At 39.1% G+C, this 18,591-nt stretch overlaps 1 protein-coding gene across 3 annotated transcripts in view; it reads left to right on the top strand.

Moving 5' to 3' along the window:
- Positions 1-18,591, top strand: part of SLC38A6 (solute carrier family 38 member 6) — a 69,836-nt gene that overhangs the window by 28,879 nt on the left and 22,366 nt on the right. For all 3 annotated transcript variants that reach the window (XM_045288198.1, XM_045288199.1, XM_004698635.3), the window contains one exon: positions 16,324-16,402. In XM_045288198.1, the coding sequence (XP_045144133.1) occupies positions 16,324-16,402 (79 nt within the window). The remainder of the gene's footprint in view (positions 1-16,323; positions 16,403-18,591) is intronic.

The raw sequence follows: 18,591 nt of genomic DNA, 5'->3' as shown, positions 1-18,591 counted from the left end.
GGGGAGGGGGCATGGAGTGGAGATCCAATGCCCATCTGTAGACAATTGGACATCCCCTCACATGATAGTGGAGTGAAGGAAGCACCAAAGAGCTAGAGGAAAGTTGTGTGTTTCATCGGTCACAGGGGTCACAGGGAAGAGATGAGCCAATCAGGGTGCAGTATAGCACCGATGAAACACACAACTTTCCTCTAGCTCTTTGGTGCTTCCTTCACTCCACTATCATGACCTCAATTCTACTTTACAAATCGGATTAGACCAGAGCATGCACACTGCTATAGATAAAGAGTCCAAAACACAGGGAATCCAGGATAGATAAACCCCTCAGGGCCAACAAGGAGAGTAGAGATACCAAGAGGATTAGAGGAGATGGGGGGAGAAAGGGGGAATCAATCACAAGGATCAACCTAGAACCCCCTCCCCTCTGAGGGGGACAAATAATGGAAAAGTGGGTGAGGGGCGACGGAGGATGATATAAGACATGGAAAAAATAATCTATAACTTATCAAGGGTTTGTGAGGGAGGGCGGGCAGGGGAGGGAGGGGGAAGAAATGGGGAGCTGATAGCAGGGGCTCAAGTGGGAAGAGAATGCTTTGAAAATGATGATGGCAGCATATGTGCAAATGTGCTTGACACATTGGAGGAATGTATGGATTGTGATAAGAGATGTAAGAACCTCCAATAAAAGTATTAAAGAAAAAAAAAGAACAACCTTGAAATGGGCGTTCTACTTTCTCCTTGAAAATATTTCACACTAAGTTGGATTTAAAATTTGTTTCCAAATTCACACCCAAAAAAACCCCCACAAAGATTACTTTTGAAATCATTTACTCTAGCAGTATGTATTGAATAGTTGAACATTGGTGATATTTTGGAACAAGAACATATGATGTGATATTTTCAACTCTTCATTATCCTGTCCGTGTGAATAGTAAAAATCGTTATGTTGAATCATTCTGTAGCATTTTATATAGAATTTTTGTTCCAGGAATTGAGATCCAAATTTGTGACCCTGGCACAATGCCCCAAACAGCAGTTGCTGTTTTTCATTCTGATCCCTTCCTTGTGCTCTGATCGTACATCAGGGGAGCTTCACAAAGTTCATGGAAAAATTCTATTGTTCTTTTATTACATTTCTCAACAAACTTTTTGAAGCTCCCTCATATGTACTTGCTACTGGGCATAACTCTATTTTAGTACTAGTTGTTATTCAATTGAAGTTATCTCTGTATATGCTACTTTCTCCCACTATTTGTGAAGTCCGTTTGGGCAAGAATTAGATCTCATTTCTCTTTGTATTCCCAACACATTGTAGCATAGCACCTGTGACTTGGCAAACCTTTGTGGAACTGAATAGAGCTGAGTAGATTTGTGTGTCCTCTTTCAAGTACGTTAAAATATTCTGGATGTATTTATCAAGAAGAGAAGGGGGGCAAGGGTAGCTTGATCATTATCTCCAAATATTTTAAAAGCTAAACATGAAATACCAAAAATGAAACTAGACCAAGTCAGTATTGTCGGAGGACAAAGCTAGTTTTCATGGGCAGAAGCTTATAGTGAAGCTGGTTTGGGTTGCACATTAGATAGGCCTTTGCAATTAGGTTGTGTGGTAATAGGAATAGCCTACGTACATCCTGATGAGAGGCTCCCTGTCCCTGGAAGCAGTCAAATGGAGCTGGTTGGCCAATTGTCTGAGTGTCATGTACAGAAGCCAAAAAATACCCAAAGTGCACCCCACTCCACCATAAACCTCAACCCAAAGGCACTCAGCTATAACTCGGTGAGTCAGCAAACCCAGCTCCCCAATATAGTGCCCAGAGACACCCTGTTCAGCAAGTGAGCCTGCCTGAAGCCACTCAGCTTTACTTGCTAGGTGAACTAAGGAAGTCTACCATTCTAGCTCATGCTTCATTCTTGATGGTAGTGCCAGCCCCCTCGTCCTGTAAATGAGGTGGCTCATTTTATTCTACCATTTTATTCTACCCAGCAGGGTGGCAAAACTGACCAGTCCACAAGTCAGAATTCCATGCTTCACAATGAAGTGTACTAACAGTCACTCAAAGCTGAATTCTATCATCATCTTCCCCCACCTTCTCTTACAACCTCTTCAGGAAAAAGTTGTTTGGTGGGGGAAAGGCTATGAATAGAAGAATCGGATCAAGTAATTCACTGAACCACAGAGACTTAATCATTCTTAAGGGCATTCATATATATTTTAGTACAGGAAAGTTAAATGGAAGGGTTGTACTTGGTTCAAATGATGATCGCTCTCTTGTTCTTTGGGATCTTTAGTGAACCAACAACTATTAGCCTAAAAGCTTTTGAAAATGCCGGTTCATTGTCATTAGGAAAAGGAGTACACCTCCTCTTTTATTTTTAATTTTTAGAGATCACCCTTCTGAGCCTCTGAAGTCAAGTCTAGGAACTCCAGCCTTAAGAAGTAATTTTTTCCCCAATCATTTTGTTGGGGGCTCTTACAACTTTTATAACAATCCATACATCCATTGTGTCAAGCACATTTGTACATATGTTGCCATCATCCTTTTCAAAACATATTCTTTCTATTTGAGCCCTTGGTTCCTCTCCCTCCTCCACCCTTCCGCGTGAACCCTTGATAAATTATAAATTATTATTTTCATATCTTACACTGTCTGCTTCTCACTTCATCCATGTGTCTGTTGTTTATCACCCTGGGGTGGTGGGGGTGGTTATGTCGCCTATTGCAATCGGTTCTCCCTTTTTTCCCCCTATCGTCAGGATATCGCTATTCCCATTATTATTCTTTTTTTTTTTTTTAACATTTTATTAGGGGCTCATACAACTGTTATCCCAATCCATACACACATCAATTGTGTAAAGCGCATTTGTACATCGTTTCTCAAAACATTTTCTCTCCATTTAAACCCCCGACATTAGGTCCTCATTTTTCCCCTCCCTCCCCGCTCCCCCCTCCCGCATGAGCCCTTGATAGTTTATAAATGGGTATTTTGTCATATCTTGCCCTGTCCGATGTCTCCCTTCATCCACTTTTTGGTTGTCTGTCCCCCAGGGAGGAGGTCACACACAGTTCCATGTAATCGGTTCCCTCTTTCCTACCCATTTTCCCTTTACCCTCCCTGTTTTGCCACTCACACCACTGGTCCTATAGGGCTCATCCGTCCTGGATTCCCTGTATTTTCAGTTCCTATCTGTACCAGTGTACCTCCTCTGGTCTAGCCAGTCTTGCAAGATAGAATTCGAGTCATGGTAGTGGGAGCGGGGAGGAAACCTTTAGGAACTAGAGGAAGGTTGTATTTCTCATCATTGTTACATCGCACCCTGACTGGCTCATCTCCTCCCCGAGACCCCTCTGCAAGGGGATCTCCAGTGGCCTACTAATGTGCTTTGGATCTCCACTCCACACTCCCCCCATCATTCACTATGGTAAGATTTTTTGTTCTGATGATGCCTTACACCTGATCCCTTCGACACCTCGTGGTTGCATAGGCTGGTGTGCTTCTTCCATGTGGGCTTTGTTGCTTCTGAGCTAGATGGCCGTTTGATTACCTTCAAGCCTTTAAGACCCCAGACGCTATCTCTTTTGATAGCCGGGCACCATCAGCTTTCTTCACCACATTTGCTTATTCACCCGCTTTTGTCTTCAGCGGTTGTGTCGGGAAGGTGAGCATCATAGAATGCCAATTTACTAGAAGAAAGTATTCTTGTGTTGAGGGAGTACTTGAGTGGAGGCCCAATGTCCTTCTGCTACCTTAATACCAAACCTATAAATGTAGGCTCATAGATCTATTTCCCCATCCTCATATAATATATTTGTATATGTACATGTCTTTATCTAGAGCTCTATAAATACCCTTTGCCTCCCAGCTCTTTCCTCTATTTCCATTGATTCTCCTCCTGTCCCACTATCATGCTCAGTCCCCACCAGGATTTCAGCACTTCCTCTTTGTTACGTTCCCCTTGATCCTGCCCCCATTATTATTCTTGAGGGGGTTATTTGTCCTGGATTCTGTGTCTTGAGAGCTCTTATCTGTGCCAGTGTACATGCTCTGGTATAGCGAGATTTATAAGATAGAACTTGGGTCCTGATAGTGGGGCCGGGGTGGGGGGTGGTGGGGGTGGGGGAAGCATTAACAACCTAGAGGAATGTTGTGTGTTTCATTGGTGCTATATTACACCCTGGCTGGCTTGTCCCATCCTGTCGACACCTCATGATCACACAGGCTGGTGTGCTTCTTCCATGTGGGCTTTATTGCTTCTCAACTAGATGGCCACTTGGTTATCTTCAAACAAGAAGTAATTTCCTAATATAAAAGTACATCTATGAAACTCCTAAAGAGTTGCTAATGATAACTTGTGTATGATTGAGAAGAAACAGTATATTTATTTGAGAGATCTTTAATATGTTATCAGGAGAAAAAAGAGAGAGAGAGACTTTAAGTTCCTGTAAAGATTTATAACCTCAGAAACCCAAAGGAGCAGCTTTACTCTGCCCTGCAGGGTTGTATGACTTGGAATCAATCCAATGGCAGTGGTTTTGTGTTGGTGGTGATATTTTGTTTTGTTTTGTAATATACCACATTCATGATTTTTAAAACATTGCTTTTTCAAAATAAATGTGGACTATTTATAAATTGGAAATACATTGGATAGTTACAAAATTACTTGATGTATACCCACTCATTAGCGTGGTTCAATTACAAAGACCAGTCATTATGTGAAAATTGGCATTATTTGAAAAAGGAGAATGAGCACATCATATCATATCACATAATGGAGGCAGACCACATTGTTACATAACTGTCAAGTTCCATTATTATGTAAATTCCAAGCCATTGAGAATCGTGGCCCAGTCTAATTGACACAAAGTCTTAATCTTCCCAGCCAGTATTACTCTCCACTTGCAATTAGCTATTCATTACTGCTAGATATCCATAACTCATGTGCAATAGTAATGGATAGTATAGTTTTTTCCCCTATATGGCAGATAACAAGTATACATGGGTGTACCCCCCAAAAGACAGTAAAAAGCTCACTGGATGAACCTTTTGTAGTACACACTTTTCCTACTAAGCAAGCATCATGCAACTAACTCTGAATTAGTGCACTCAGTCATGTCACCTGGGAAGGTTCTCTGGTCACAGTGAATTTTTTCATAAAAGCAGTTTCCCTTGAACTTTGTTTTTTGTAATGGCTGATTTAAGAGAATAGCATGCAGCTGTGAAATTTTATTTCCTGCTCAGGCAAATGCTGCAGAAACTGTTGTGATGTTGAATATAGCTTACAAGGACAGCACTATGGGAAAAACTTAAGTTTACAAATGGTTTTCTCATTTCAAAAAAGGTAAAATGTTGATTGATGACAAACTTCATTCTGGACATCCATCATTTCCCAAACAGATGTAAATGTCTGTACTTGTGCTCAAAGACCTACGATGGACCATTGAAGAGATGGGGAAGTTATCTGGACTATCTTGGAACTCAGTTCAGTGAATTTTACTGAAGATTTGGGAATGAGAAGGGATGCTGCAAAATTTGTGCCTCACGTTCTGACTGACCAGCAAAAACAGCATTGGCTGGAAACATGTCTGTTTTGAAAGAACAGCCCCGAAGCAACCCAGACTATTTTCCCAAGGTCATTACTGGTGATGAGACATGGTGCTATTCTTACCACCCTTAAAGCAAACATCAATCATGCCAGTGCAAGATGCCATTGTCACTTTGCCCCAAAATGCTCTTCAAGTGAAATTAAAGATCAAGATGCTCATTTGTTTTGTGATGTGAGTGGATAGTGCATTTAGAGTTCAGTCCATCAGGTCAGACTGTTAATCAAGCTTTCTCTTTAGAGGTTCTGAAAAGATTGTGTAACAGTGGATGACCAAAAAAGAAAAGGCCTGATTTGTGGCAGACAGGGGACTGGTTTTGCCACCACGACAATGCACCTGCTTGTGCAGCCATCTCAGTGCACCAGTTTGAGGCAAAAAACAGCATGCCTCTCTGGCCCCATGCACCTTACATGACCTGACCTGGCTTCGTGCAACTTCTTTTTGTTTCCGGGAATGAAGAGGGACATGAAAGGACAGCAATTGGATGACATAGAAGAGGTGAAGAAAAAAAAAGGGAGGTGCTGCCAGCCATCCAGACAGATGAGTTTGAAAAATGTTTCCAATAATGGAATCGCAGATTTGACAATTGTATTAAGTGTAATGAAGAGTACTTTGAAGGTGGTAAGGCTGTTTTGTAAAAAAATGTAAATACATAGATTTGAGGGGGGGGGGTGCGGGAAATCCAGGTTTTGGGGGGTTTCTCCTTGTACAATAAGTGAAGAGTAGGTATGTAGTATCAAATTGAATTTTTGTACTTAAGTGTTTCTCTGTAACAAATACAGTTCAGATATCATGGTTTTGAAGCTTAATGGTCTGGTTTTTTACAGTGATGATTTAGAACTGAAAAATAGTACAATAGATGCTATTTAATTTAAGCATTCTACTAGATCAGTGGTTCTCAACATTCCTAATGCTGCGACCAACCCTTTAATACAATTCCTCATGTTTTGGTGACACCCCCAACCATAAAATTATTGTCGTTGCTACTTTTTAAGTGTAATTTTGCTACTGTTATGAATCAGGCAACCCCTATGAAAGGGTCGTTTGACCCCCAAAGGGGTTATGACCCACTGTACTAGAGACTTTAAATACAAGGGTTTTCAAAAATCATAGAAAAATGGAATTAAAAAAATAATGATATTTACTTATGTTGCCATTATAATAAATTTTCAAGGTAGATGATACTCTCCTAATTTTTACAAAGAAGAGACCTAAAGAAAGTACCTATATACTCGTGTATAAAGCAAGTTTTTCAGCACAGTTTTAATGCAGTTTTTGAGGTAAAATTAGGTACCTCGGCTGATATCGGGTTGACTTATACTCAAGTATATATGGTAAATTCCTAGAAAAAGATGATAGCAACATATGTACAAATATGCTTGATACAATTGATGTGTGGGTTGTCATAAGACCTGCAAGAGCCCCCCAATAAAATGATCTTTTAATAAAAAAGAAAAGACCAGTGCTCAGAGAGATAGGTAGCCTTTACTTCATGAAGAAACCCAGATTTAAAACTTAATCTGCCAAATTCAAGTCTTATTCTTTCTGCTTTGATTTATTTTATACTCAAAATATGACTGAGGAAGAACTCCTCAAAGTACAGTTAACCATAATGGTGTAAGTGATGTAAAGCTTTCAGGACATTCATGCTGATGGGGCAGGACTCAAAATAAGAAGAAACAGTTGTAACATCCATTAATAATCAGAATGTGGAATGTACAAAGTATGAATCTAGAAGAATGGAGAAATGGGATATGAAGATCGTTGTCCTAGGCATTAATGAGCTGAAGTGGACATGTATTGGCTGTTTGGGGTTAGACAATTGTGGTTTACAATGCCAGGAATGACAAATTCAAGAAGAATGGTATTGCATTCATTGTCTACAAGAACATTTCAAGGTCTTTCTTGAAATACAATGCTGTCTGTGATAGGATAATACATAAAACCCACAAGAGAATTAAGTTAATGTGAATATTATTCAAATTTATACACCACCTACTAAAGCTAGTGATGAAGAGACTAAGTAATTCTGCTAATTTCTTTAGTCTGAAATTGATCAAACCTGAGATTAAAATCCATTGGTTATTATTGGCGATTGAACTGTGAAAGTTGGAAACAAAGAGGAAGGGACAGTCGTTGGACTATAGAAATGAAGCTAGAGATAGAAATGAAGCTAGAGATTTCATGATAGAATTTTACAAGACCAAGGACTTCATTGTAAATACTGTTTTTGCCACATCATAACTGGCAAGTGTAAACCTGGACCTCCCCAGACAGGATACAGAGGAAGCAAATGGACTACCATCTATCAGAAGAGATGATAGAGAAGCTCAATATTAGTAGCCAAAGAAAGGCTAGGGGTCAATTGTGGAATTGACCATCTATTGCTCATTTATAAGTTCAGGTTGAAGTTGAAGAAAATTACAGCAAGTCAATGAGAACCAAAATATGACTTTGAGTATATCTCACTTGACTGAATTTTGAGAACATCTCAGGAACAGATTAGACACAGTGAACTCTAATGACAAGACCTGATGAACTGTGGAATGACATCAAGAGCATCATATATGAAGACAGCAAGAGTTCATTAAAAAGAGAATGTCTTAAGTTGTTAGAAAAGACTGAAACTTACCCTTGAATGTAGAGTAGCTAACAAAAATGGAAGAAATGATAAAGCAAAAAAGCTTGATAGAAATTTTCAAAGGGAAATTTGAGAAGGCAAAGTATTATAATGAAATGTGTAGAGACCCAGAGTTAGAAAAGTAAAGTATTATAATTAAGTGCTAAAGATTTAGAAAGTCAGAAAGGAAGAACACACTCAGCATTTCTCAAGCTGAAAGAACTGAAGAAAATATTCAAGCCTTGAGTTGCCACATTGAGGGATTCTATGAGCAAAATGTGAACCTTGTCAGAAACACCAAAAGATGATGGACGCAACACACAGTCACCATACCAAAAAGAGATGTCCAACTTTCAACCATTTCAAGAAATAGCATATGATCAAGAACCAATGATGCTGAAGGAAGAAGTCCAAGCTTCACTGAAGGTGTTAGCCTAAAACAAGGCTCCAGGAATTGACAGACTACCAATTGAAATGTTTCAACAAGCTGATGAATCACTGGAAGCACTCACTCATCTATGCCAAGATATTTGAAAGATAGCTACCTGGCTGACCGACTAGAAGAGAATTCATATTTGTGCCTATTGAAAGAAAGGTGATCCAAAAGAATGTGGAAATGGTAAAACAATATAATTAATATTGCATGCAAATAAAATTTTGCTGAAGTTCTTTCAACAAGTTTCAGCAGTACAGGGAGCTGCCAGAAATTCAAGCTGGATTCAGAAGAGATCGCAAGAAAGATGTCATTGCTGATGTCAGATGGATCTTGAAAGCAGAAAATACCAGAAAGATGTGTACTTGTGTTTTTATTGACTAGGCAAAGGCATTTGAATTATGGAGTATAATAAACTATGAATAGTATTGAGAAAAATGGGAATTCCTGAACACTTTATCATGCTCATACAGAACCTGTGTATGGACCAAGAGGCAGGCGTAGGAACAGGACAAGAGAATACTGCAAGGTTTAAAATCAGGACAAACGTGTCAGGGTTGTATCCTGTCACCATACTTATTTAATATGTATGCTGAGCAAATAAAACCAGAGCAGGCGGACCTTATGAAAAAGAATACAGCATCAGGATCGGCGGAAGCCTTGTTAATAACCTGTGATATACAGACAGGTGACACAACTAAGCTTGCTGAAAAGTGAGGATTTGCAAGACTTGATGAAGATCAAGGACTGCAGTCTTTCATGTGAACTACAACTCTTCATAAAGAAAACAAAACTCCTCACAACTGGACCAATATGACATCATGAGAAACAAAGAAAATACGAAAAGTAGTGAAGGATTTCCTTTTGCTTGAATTCACAGCCAATGGTCACAGAAGCATCAGTCCAGAAATCAGATCACTTACTGCATAGAAAAAATTGCTATACAAGTCTGTTGAAGCATGGATATCGCTTTGAAGACTAAGATGCACCAGACCCTAGCCATGATTTTCAATAAGTTAATATGCCTGAAACTTGGATAATGAATGAGGAAGAGTAAAAATGAATCACTGTGTTTGAATTATGCTGCTTGAGAAGAATATTGAAAGTACCATGGACTGTCAGAAGAACCAACAAGCCTGTCTGGGAAGAAGTACAGCCAGAATGCTCCCTAGAAGCAAGGAGGGTGAGATTTCATCTCGTACTTTGGACATGTTATCAGGAAGACCAGACTGAGGAGCAGGACCTCCTTCTTGGCAAAATTGAAAGTCAACCACAAAGAGGCAGACCTACAAGTGCCAGAGTGATTGCCACCATAGGCTCAAGCATAACGATTGTGAGGACAGGGCTGTGATGGGTTGAAGCCAACTCAACAACACATAACAACAGACATTATGAGAATTGAAGAGGATGAGACTCTGGCTTGTGTACTTTGATTACAACAATTTTTTAAAAAGGACATCGTGTTTAATAAAGAGTCAACAAAAATAGAGGAAGGAAACCTTCAATGAGATGGATTAACACAATAGGCACAACAGTGGACTCGAACATGCCAACATCAAACAACCTTTTCTGTTCTACATCAAGTCGCAGTGAGTCAGGCCTATTTGGTGGCAACTACCACCCACCTCAGCAACATACTGTAAAAAGAGAGCCCTAACTGCTCATTTTCATGACATTCCTGAGATTTCCAGAATGACCCGACATTCACACAGGCACAAATGGGAATCTGAATTTTAAAGAGAAACCCAACAAGATAATTTGGTGTGTTTGAGGAGCACGGTTTCTAAATCTCATAGGCAGAAAAGTATAAACACCACAGATGCTTAATATTTTTTCAAATTCTCCATTTAACATTAGATACAGTTGAGACCATTGAGGTTGCTTTTTTTTTCCTTTTTGTTTTTTCCGGAGCATAATTAAGTGTGACCTCTTTCAGTTCTAAGTCATTTGTGTTGTCTTCCTGAGACGGTGGTATTAGCTGTGCTATTTTAACGCCACCTGCTGGTCAGCTCGTCTATGGCCAATCTGCAGCTTTTGGGGGAGCTAAGCAACTATTGCTCTGGGAGAGGAATACAGGAAATTCCCAAGGAGGGATTTTTTTCTCAAGTACTTCTGACAAAATTTACTGGCGACATCATTTTTAAGAAAAGACATAATGTATTTTTATTAATCACTTCTGTTTAACTATAGGATCTTTGAGAACTATAAATAGACATGGTCACTTAAATATTTTCCCAGTTTTAAGATTTAATGGGGAACATTTGCACCTGTATGCTTATATTCTCATTTGTGGACCCATTAAGGAAATCACATCATTTTCAGGATTAAAAACATTCAGATTATATGTACACTGTTTTGAATGGGGTTAAAATTAGTGGCATTTGGACATTTAGTAGGCTAGTAAGGCACATTAAATAGAATAACCAGTTGCTATCCATGAGTAAAACCATGTTTAAAATAAAAAATCTCTTAGACTGAAAGGCAACCTTTATTTCCTCCCATAGTACATCTGTTTGTTTAGGGTTGGCGGCTGACTAATCCTTTAAGAAGTTGCTAAACCTCCCCAAGTACTGAAAACCTAATTCTGTTTTCAAACCAGCTGTAAGTAATCCTGTCTTTATACATGCATTTTAAGTGTTTAACAAAAAGGATAATTATCTCTGTAAACTTATGATTTTTTAGACTCGACTTCTAATTAAGTCTCTGTCTTTTGATTAAGGTTGTATACTTGTTTAATGACAAATTATGAAGCATTTTCAGAGTGCTGGTGCGGGAAACAGTTCATAGAAGTCCATGGTTTGTGGGACAAGAGATTGCCTTTTTGTAGTTGTTCTTTGGTTAAGGAATAATGTCCCAGAGACATCCTAAGAAACAAACAAACCCCCAACTCCGTGCCATTAGGTTGCTATCTTCTCATAGTGACCCTGTAGGACAGGGAAGATCTGCCCCTGTGAGTTTCTGAGACTGTAACTATTTATGGGCATCGAAAGTCCTCTTTCTCCTGCAGAGCGGCTTGTGGAACACACCCCAGTGCATGCCTGCTACACTACCAGGGCTCCCTGAGATCTATATACTAAAGGGGGAACATTTTCCCCCCATATTACAATGATAGCTGTAGATGTATGCATTCATAGCAGTAGATAGCAGTTTATTCTGAACAGTTCTGTTCATGAGCTGCTCTGAGGAAACGTGAATTAGTCACATCAGCAAACCAGCTACAACCCTGAAATGAAATACAAATAAAAATACATCTCCTGGTGAAATGATAACTGATATCATAAAAGCATTCCATTTCCGTAAAGAGTTATAGTCTTGAAAATCCACAGGCGCTGTTCTGCTTAACCCGATAGAATCTCTATGGGTCCCCCATCATTGGCCAGATGGCAGTGGGGTCATATAAATACTCTATTCTCCTGTAATCCAGTTATTAAACTCAACATCTAGAAGAAGTTTGTTGTGTAAAGACTGATTGAAGTAAGTAAATAAACAACTGAAGTGAAATTCTGGAACTGGTCCTTTGGGTTGACTTGTCGCCATTTTATTTCTCTGGATTGAGTCCTGCTTCATTTCACTCTTGTTTTCCCGTAGCATACTAGTTAATGGTGCGAGTTTCTCAAAGCGCACTGGCTATTTCTACCTCCCCTAGCTGCGTTGTCTTAGGCAAGACTTGATGCTTCCTGCCTTGATTGCTTCATCTCTAAAATAAACAATGATATCTGCCACCCATGTATTTGTTGTGGAAATTACATAAAGAAATGCTTGTAAATCACTTAGCTGCCAAGTGTGTAGCCAGAATCCAAAACGCGTCCATGTTCACTGCTTTTTGGTTCTGCGCCTACAGAGCCCCTGCCTCTGCTCTGTTTACAGCTTCTCTCCCCACAGCACTCATTCTGCCAACACATGTGCTTCTCTTGTTGACCAGGAAAAGCAGTATTAATACCTTACAACTTGCTATTACCTGATCATACTCTGATTTAGTCATTTCTTATGTGAGAGTTGTTTTTCCACATGGGTTTAAGAGAATACTTTTAAATTTTGTGTTCTGATTAGATTGACAGAGTTTTAAATTCCCTTCCCAGGGCAGTTCTACTAGTAAGGTTTACAGTGAAGGAGAGAGGAATACTTATTCAGTTAGTGTGATGAAACAGAATAATTTGTAATGGTTGGATAGCTGTCGTCAAGGTCTGTTGTGCAGAACTAAGATTGGCTTTGGTGATGTGGAAGCAGGCCCATCATGGCTCTTAGGGATAACCTTATTACAGCAATTGATTTAGAGTACAACATGATGTGCCTTCTTTTAATAGTCTTTGTTTTGTGTCAACATCATCAAAATCATTTATAAATTCTTGTTTCTAACCTGTCTCTAACATTTTCTTAATGCCATTAATGGAAGTCATGAGACCAAAAAAAGATGTTACAGCAGGTAGCTCTTTGGCTCAGTGGACATTTTGGTTAAAAACAATGTCAGTTTGAGCTTTCTGGTGGTATAATTCCACATTGGGCTATTAACCACAAGGGCAGCAGTTTGAAGCCACCAGCCTCTCCACTAGAGAAAGATGAGGCTGCCTTTCCCTATAAAGATGTATGGTCTTGGAAATCCACAGAGACCGTTCTACTCGGTCTTATTGGGTTGCCATGAGTTGAAATAGACCTGATAGTAGTGAATTTGATTTGGGGGCATTGATGTCTTCAAGGAGCCTTGATAGCACTGTCGGGACTGCCAATGGCAAGGTAGGCAGGTCAAGCTCACCAACCACTGGGCAGGAGAAAGGTGTCTGCCCATTTACAGAGCCTCAGAAACCCGACAGAGGGTTTCTCCACTGTGTGCTGGAATCAACTGGATAATAGTAGGTGTGGTTTTCTTTTTTTATTGATGGATTTAAAACATTTCCAGTTTATTTTATTGAACTGATTTTTCTTTTTATGTGAGCCTAATTAAGGTATGTTTCCCAGCAGTGCATATTTGGTGATCGTATTTGTTTGTTTCCTTTCTGTGTATTTAACATGCTTTTAGTTAATAAAACTAACATTCTCTGCTTCGCTTGTTTAATGTTTGTTTTCCCCTTAGAGTTAGCCGTACTTTTGTACTTCTTAAAAGATAAACTAGAATTCTCTGAGAAGAAAGCAATATTTTACATGTTTTATTGTATTTTATATGCTGGCTTGTTTTGTGGGTTTTTTGTTTTTTTTTTAGAGAGAAACATGTTTGGTTAGTGCACATTTCTAGCAATACACATGATTCTACAGCTTGAAATCCAGTGAAATAGGACTCTCATTTGAAAACCAAAGGGTTAAGACTACAACAGAGGATAAAAGTGATCAAATGGTTAGCTGGGGGCTAATAGAAATTCTGGGAAGAATGACAGATTGTACATTAGAAAGAAATATGATCTTATATTCATTGAAGCTTTTTACAACTGAAGATCCAAAAGAAATAATAGAAAATTACTGAGAGAGAAATGTCTGAAACTTTAGAAATACATGTGGTGTTGGATTAATCCAAGCAAGAAAGTCTGATGGGCAGATAATAAGTTTCATTGTGTAGGAAGTCTGCATTCCTTGTTGCAAAGTTCTTTAGCCTTTTTTTTTTTTTTTGGCCCTTGCAAGCTATATTGAAGTAGCTCTAGGCCAGTTTCAGAAAACTCAATTCATGATTGTCATCATCACACGATATGCGGGTAGTTCTTTGGAATGGAAAAAGCATTACAAAGACTTCAGATCTTGAGTGGAGAAGGGCAAGCCAACCATCCCTTCTGTTCTGTGCCAGATGAGTAACATGTTTCCTTATGAGAACGTAACCAATAGAGAATACCTTCTCACGTGTCCATTATAATGCTCCAAAACTAAGAGAGAGCTTGAAGAAATGGCTCCACGAGTTTTAGTCAATAGCGGCCCTCTCATAAACTGAAATACGCACACACGCACATTTTCCACTACAGAGAAGGACATCGATTTAACTGTCACAGCAGTGAGGTTTGAGGACGCTGTCCTTTGCTCTGACTGAAAAACCAAGCTGAGTGCCATCGAGTCAGTGCAGATTCAGAGTGGCCCTGAGGCACAGGGTAGAGCTGCCCTTGGGTTTCTGAGACCAACTCTTTGCCAGAGGAGAAAGTCTCCTCTTATTTGACTAAGAAAATTGAGTGTCTGTGTGTAGGGGTATTGTGGTCTGCCTTCATACAAATTCACATGGAAACTATAATCCTTCCCCTTGACTCCTCGTGCTATTTTAGTTGTATATTCTATATTGTTTGTCTAAACAGTGGTGTTTGTTTTATTTTAAAATAAAACCACAATACAGTATAGATTTGCTCTTTGTAAAATTTCATTTTTAAACACATACAACTAAGCATTTTAAACCCTGGAAATATACTTGCCAAACTACCTGAAATCCAGAAATGTGTTGCTTGTTTTTCTTTTGCAAAAGTGTAAGGTTTCTAAATGGCACCCATTCCATGTGAATCATCCTTGCTGGGAGTGGGTGCAGATTGCGGAGAGCACCCTTTAGCACCAGTATTATGTGGTCATGATAGCACTGTGATAAGCCTGGAGAAGTTGGACTCCTTTCAGATACATTGGTTAAGAAATTCATATTCTTCTAAAACAACTTTAGTCTTTTAATCAGTGTTTTTTCCCCCCAGATTTTTGCCATTCATACTTGGCATTCGTTTGTGTTCTTAATTTTCTAGATCCAAGGAGAAAACATAACATTTCATGAAACAGATATAAACAATAAAGTTGATGTACACACAGAGAACGTGATTAATTCTTCATAGCATTTTCATACTGCTGTTTCTCTTTCAACTCTTAATATCTGGGAAGCGGAAGGGTGTGAGGGAGAGACTCTTGCTCCTTAAACTTACTCCAAGTCATCAGAGATTTTATATAGTAACACATTTAAGTTCAAACTCAAGTATGTGTAGTATATATAAATGGTCTCTGTATTATGTAACTATACTAAAACATTTCCTACCATCTTTGAGAAGGCTCCTACAATTTCCTTTTTCATAGCTACGTTGGAAATAGGATCATTATGAAAATGCTACAAATGCTTTTATTGTTTGGGTCTCGTCATTATAATGTGGGGAATTTTGCTAGCCTCAGGGCCAGATGAGCCATGTCAATAAAATAAAAGTTAGCAGTTTTAACTTTTTAATAAACTTAATGTTTCCATCAACTCCTCTCTAATCGGTGTTAGAGGGTAATTTAAAATGTAGTTCATCCTAGGGTTTGTTTCTGTCTTACAACGGTGTTCATAAGCTGTGGGCGAGCAGAGAGGAAGAGAACGGGAGCGGGAGGGAGCACGAACGACTTCAGGGGGGTTTGTCGCCAGTAAGAGAACACACCAAAACTCTGAGCTCTACTTACTGAACCTCTGTCAGCTGTTCCTAAACTAACCCCAGTATCTTGGACAGAGGTAAGAGCCTAAGAGTTTTATAAATGACCTGCAGTGATGACCCTTCCTCTTTCCTAGATAGTTTGCTCTGGGCTTGCAATGTAAACAAAAATGATAATGAACTTCTCCACAATGCTTCTCCACAGAGAATAAGTTAATTTTCCGCATGTCATCATGAGCCCTAATGGGCATCTGTGTTTGTAGATAGATTGTACTTTATGTGGATCAAATAGAGAGTTCTAACAGGAGCTTTTTTTTTTTTTTTTTTTTTGCAGCTATGTCATCTTATCTTCTAATTATTAAAACTGAACTTCCTGCAGCTATTTCAGAATTTTTACCTGGAGACTACACTGGGTAAGAAAAAAAATGTTTCACTCTGTCCATTCGTTTCTGAACACAAATGTTTCTTGAGCTTCACTGAAAAGCAAGGAGCCTTGGCGGCATCGTAGGTTATCCGTTGAGCTGTCAATGGCAAGGTTGATGGTGCACATCCACTCGCTGCTCCAGTGGGGAAAGATGAAGGTTTTCTCATCTATCAAGATTTACAGCCTCAGCAGCCCACCGGGGCAGTGTGCTCTAGGAACTCCACGAGTTGGAATCGATTCTGTGGTAGTGAGTTTGACTTGGTTTGGGTGGTGAGAAGCAAAACAAATATAGTCCCTGCCCTCAAGACACTTAACCATCAGGGCGATAGGAAAAAAGAAGGAAACAGTTGGCAGCCATTTCTTGATTACCCATTTTGCTGGGAATGATCAGAAACCAGACCTCGTCCTTGTGCTCTGCTCCTGGCTGGGGGAGGTGCCAAGAGGGAAGAGAAGGGTTTGAGAAGGTTCTGGAAAAGGAGTAAAGGAGAAGTGCCTGAGGATATGGAATACTGGAACTATGGAAAGGCTGGAAGCCCTGCCAAGTAAAGATTGTAAACAAAGGAGGGGAGTGGATGATGCTGTTCTTCTCACTTCTCGGCAAATCATATGGTAAAAGAATGCGATGCTATTAGGAAGCTTGATAAAGAAAAGAAATGATTTGTATGGATTAAATTGTTCCGTTTCCTATTTTAAAAACAGTATTATCAACAACAGTAAACCACATTCACCTCCCTTTTCCTTCCCTGTGTTAAAATTGCTGGGCCTCAAAGACTATCGATTCATCCCTTTGAAGGGAAAATGAAACAAATTAATTAGGCCTTTCTTTTACTATGAAGAACAAGAAATTCTGAGACCTTGAGAAGACAGAGTTAACCCTTTCAGTTTTCATCAGGGTATCATTTCACAGAGCTTTCAAGCCACAAAAGAAAACTGGGCGGAGTGGTAAATTTTAATCTTTACTTGTTTTGCTCCAATAATTGAACTTGTTCTGGAATGTAGGCCAAGCTTTCAAAATTTTGTTTTACTGTTTACAACTTGGCTTCTATTACAACATGCCACTTAGGCCACTGCAGGTACGTATTTGTGAGGAAAGCATGCTGTCCTTGACATCTGCGTTAGGTAGAAGACACGATGGTTCAAAGACCGTAGACCGAAGTCCTTAATGATTTTTCATCAGGAGAAGAAATTGTCTTCATTTTCATAGTCGATACAACTACCCCGGTTTATCTATAGCTTTGTCTAGTTACGTTTGAAATTTATGCTCTTAATTTGATAGATGATTGCTTCCAGAAATAGCTATGTGAAAATCACTTTTGTGTTTTCTGTAGAAATATTGGGAACAACCTGTATTCCTAAAAAACCTATGTGAGAAATTGTTTTTTATAATTTAGGGATAAGAAAAGGTGAATTTCCCTTGAGGAATTCATCGCAATATGAGGTAGTACAAAGAATGCCTTACTAAGAGTTATGATTTATAGTATATCAGCTTCATATTCAACAATCTCAGAAAGTTCACTTTTCTTTTGTTAGCCCTATAACTTTGAGGCTTTACACTTCTCCACCTGGGATACCAGAGGTACCAATATTGTCTTTTTGACAAGAGGTGAGATGATCAAAGAAGATGTACAAACACATGGTTTTGTAAGCTGATAGCACAATGTAAACGTAGAGAAAAATTTCCAGTACCGCTACTATTAAAATTGGTGTTCATTTCCCTTTTTGCTCTGACTACCAGGAAGCTTAGAGCCAAGTTTAAATACATCACACGAACTGTCATCATAATAGTTGTCATGTGTGCTTTTCTCTTTGTCCTGAATGTGGTGTTTCTGTTTAAATGTTTTATGTTCTATGTCATATGGAAAGAGATGGGATATAAACACACATGAAATTTTAGAAATAATTACAGTGGTAATTATTTGCCAGAACTGATGTTTAAATGAAGGGCTTCTTTAATACGATACTTCTACCTGAGCTTCCTTTTAAATCCATAACCATTTATATCATTGAGTGTTTGTGTTTGGGTCGTGGGGGTGGGGGTTTAACCCTGGTTTGTTGTTATGAGTCAGAATCCACTTGATAGCAATGGGTCCACCAAAAATGGCCTCATCTGTATTCATATTAATAGAACTTCGACTAAAATGTTTTAAACTAAAGACTACAGAATATTGTGGCCAGTTT

Source organism: Echinops telfairi, unplaced genomic scaffold (genome assembly GCF_000313985.2).
Source record: "Echinops telfairi isolate 266 unplaced genomic scaffold, ASM31398v2 ScPeMD7_18;HRSCAF=68, whole genome shotgun sequence".
Lineage (NCBI taxonomy): Eukaryota > Metazoa > Chordata > Mammalia > Afrosoricida > Tenrecidae > Echinops > Echinops telfairi.
The sequence above is the reverse complement of the archived record's forward strand: the minus strand, read 5'-3'. Positions and strand labels throughout refer to the sequence as shown.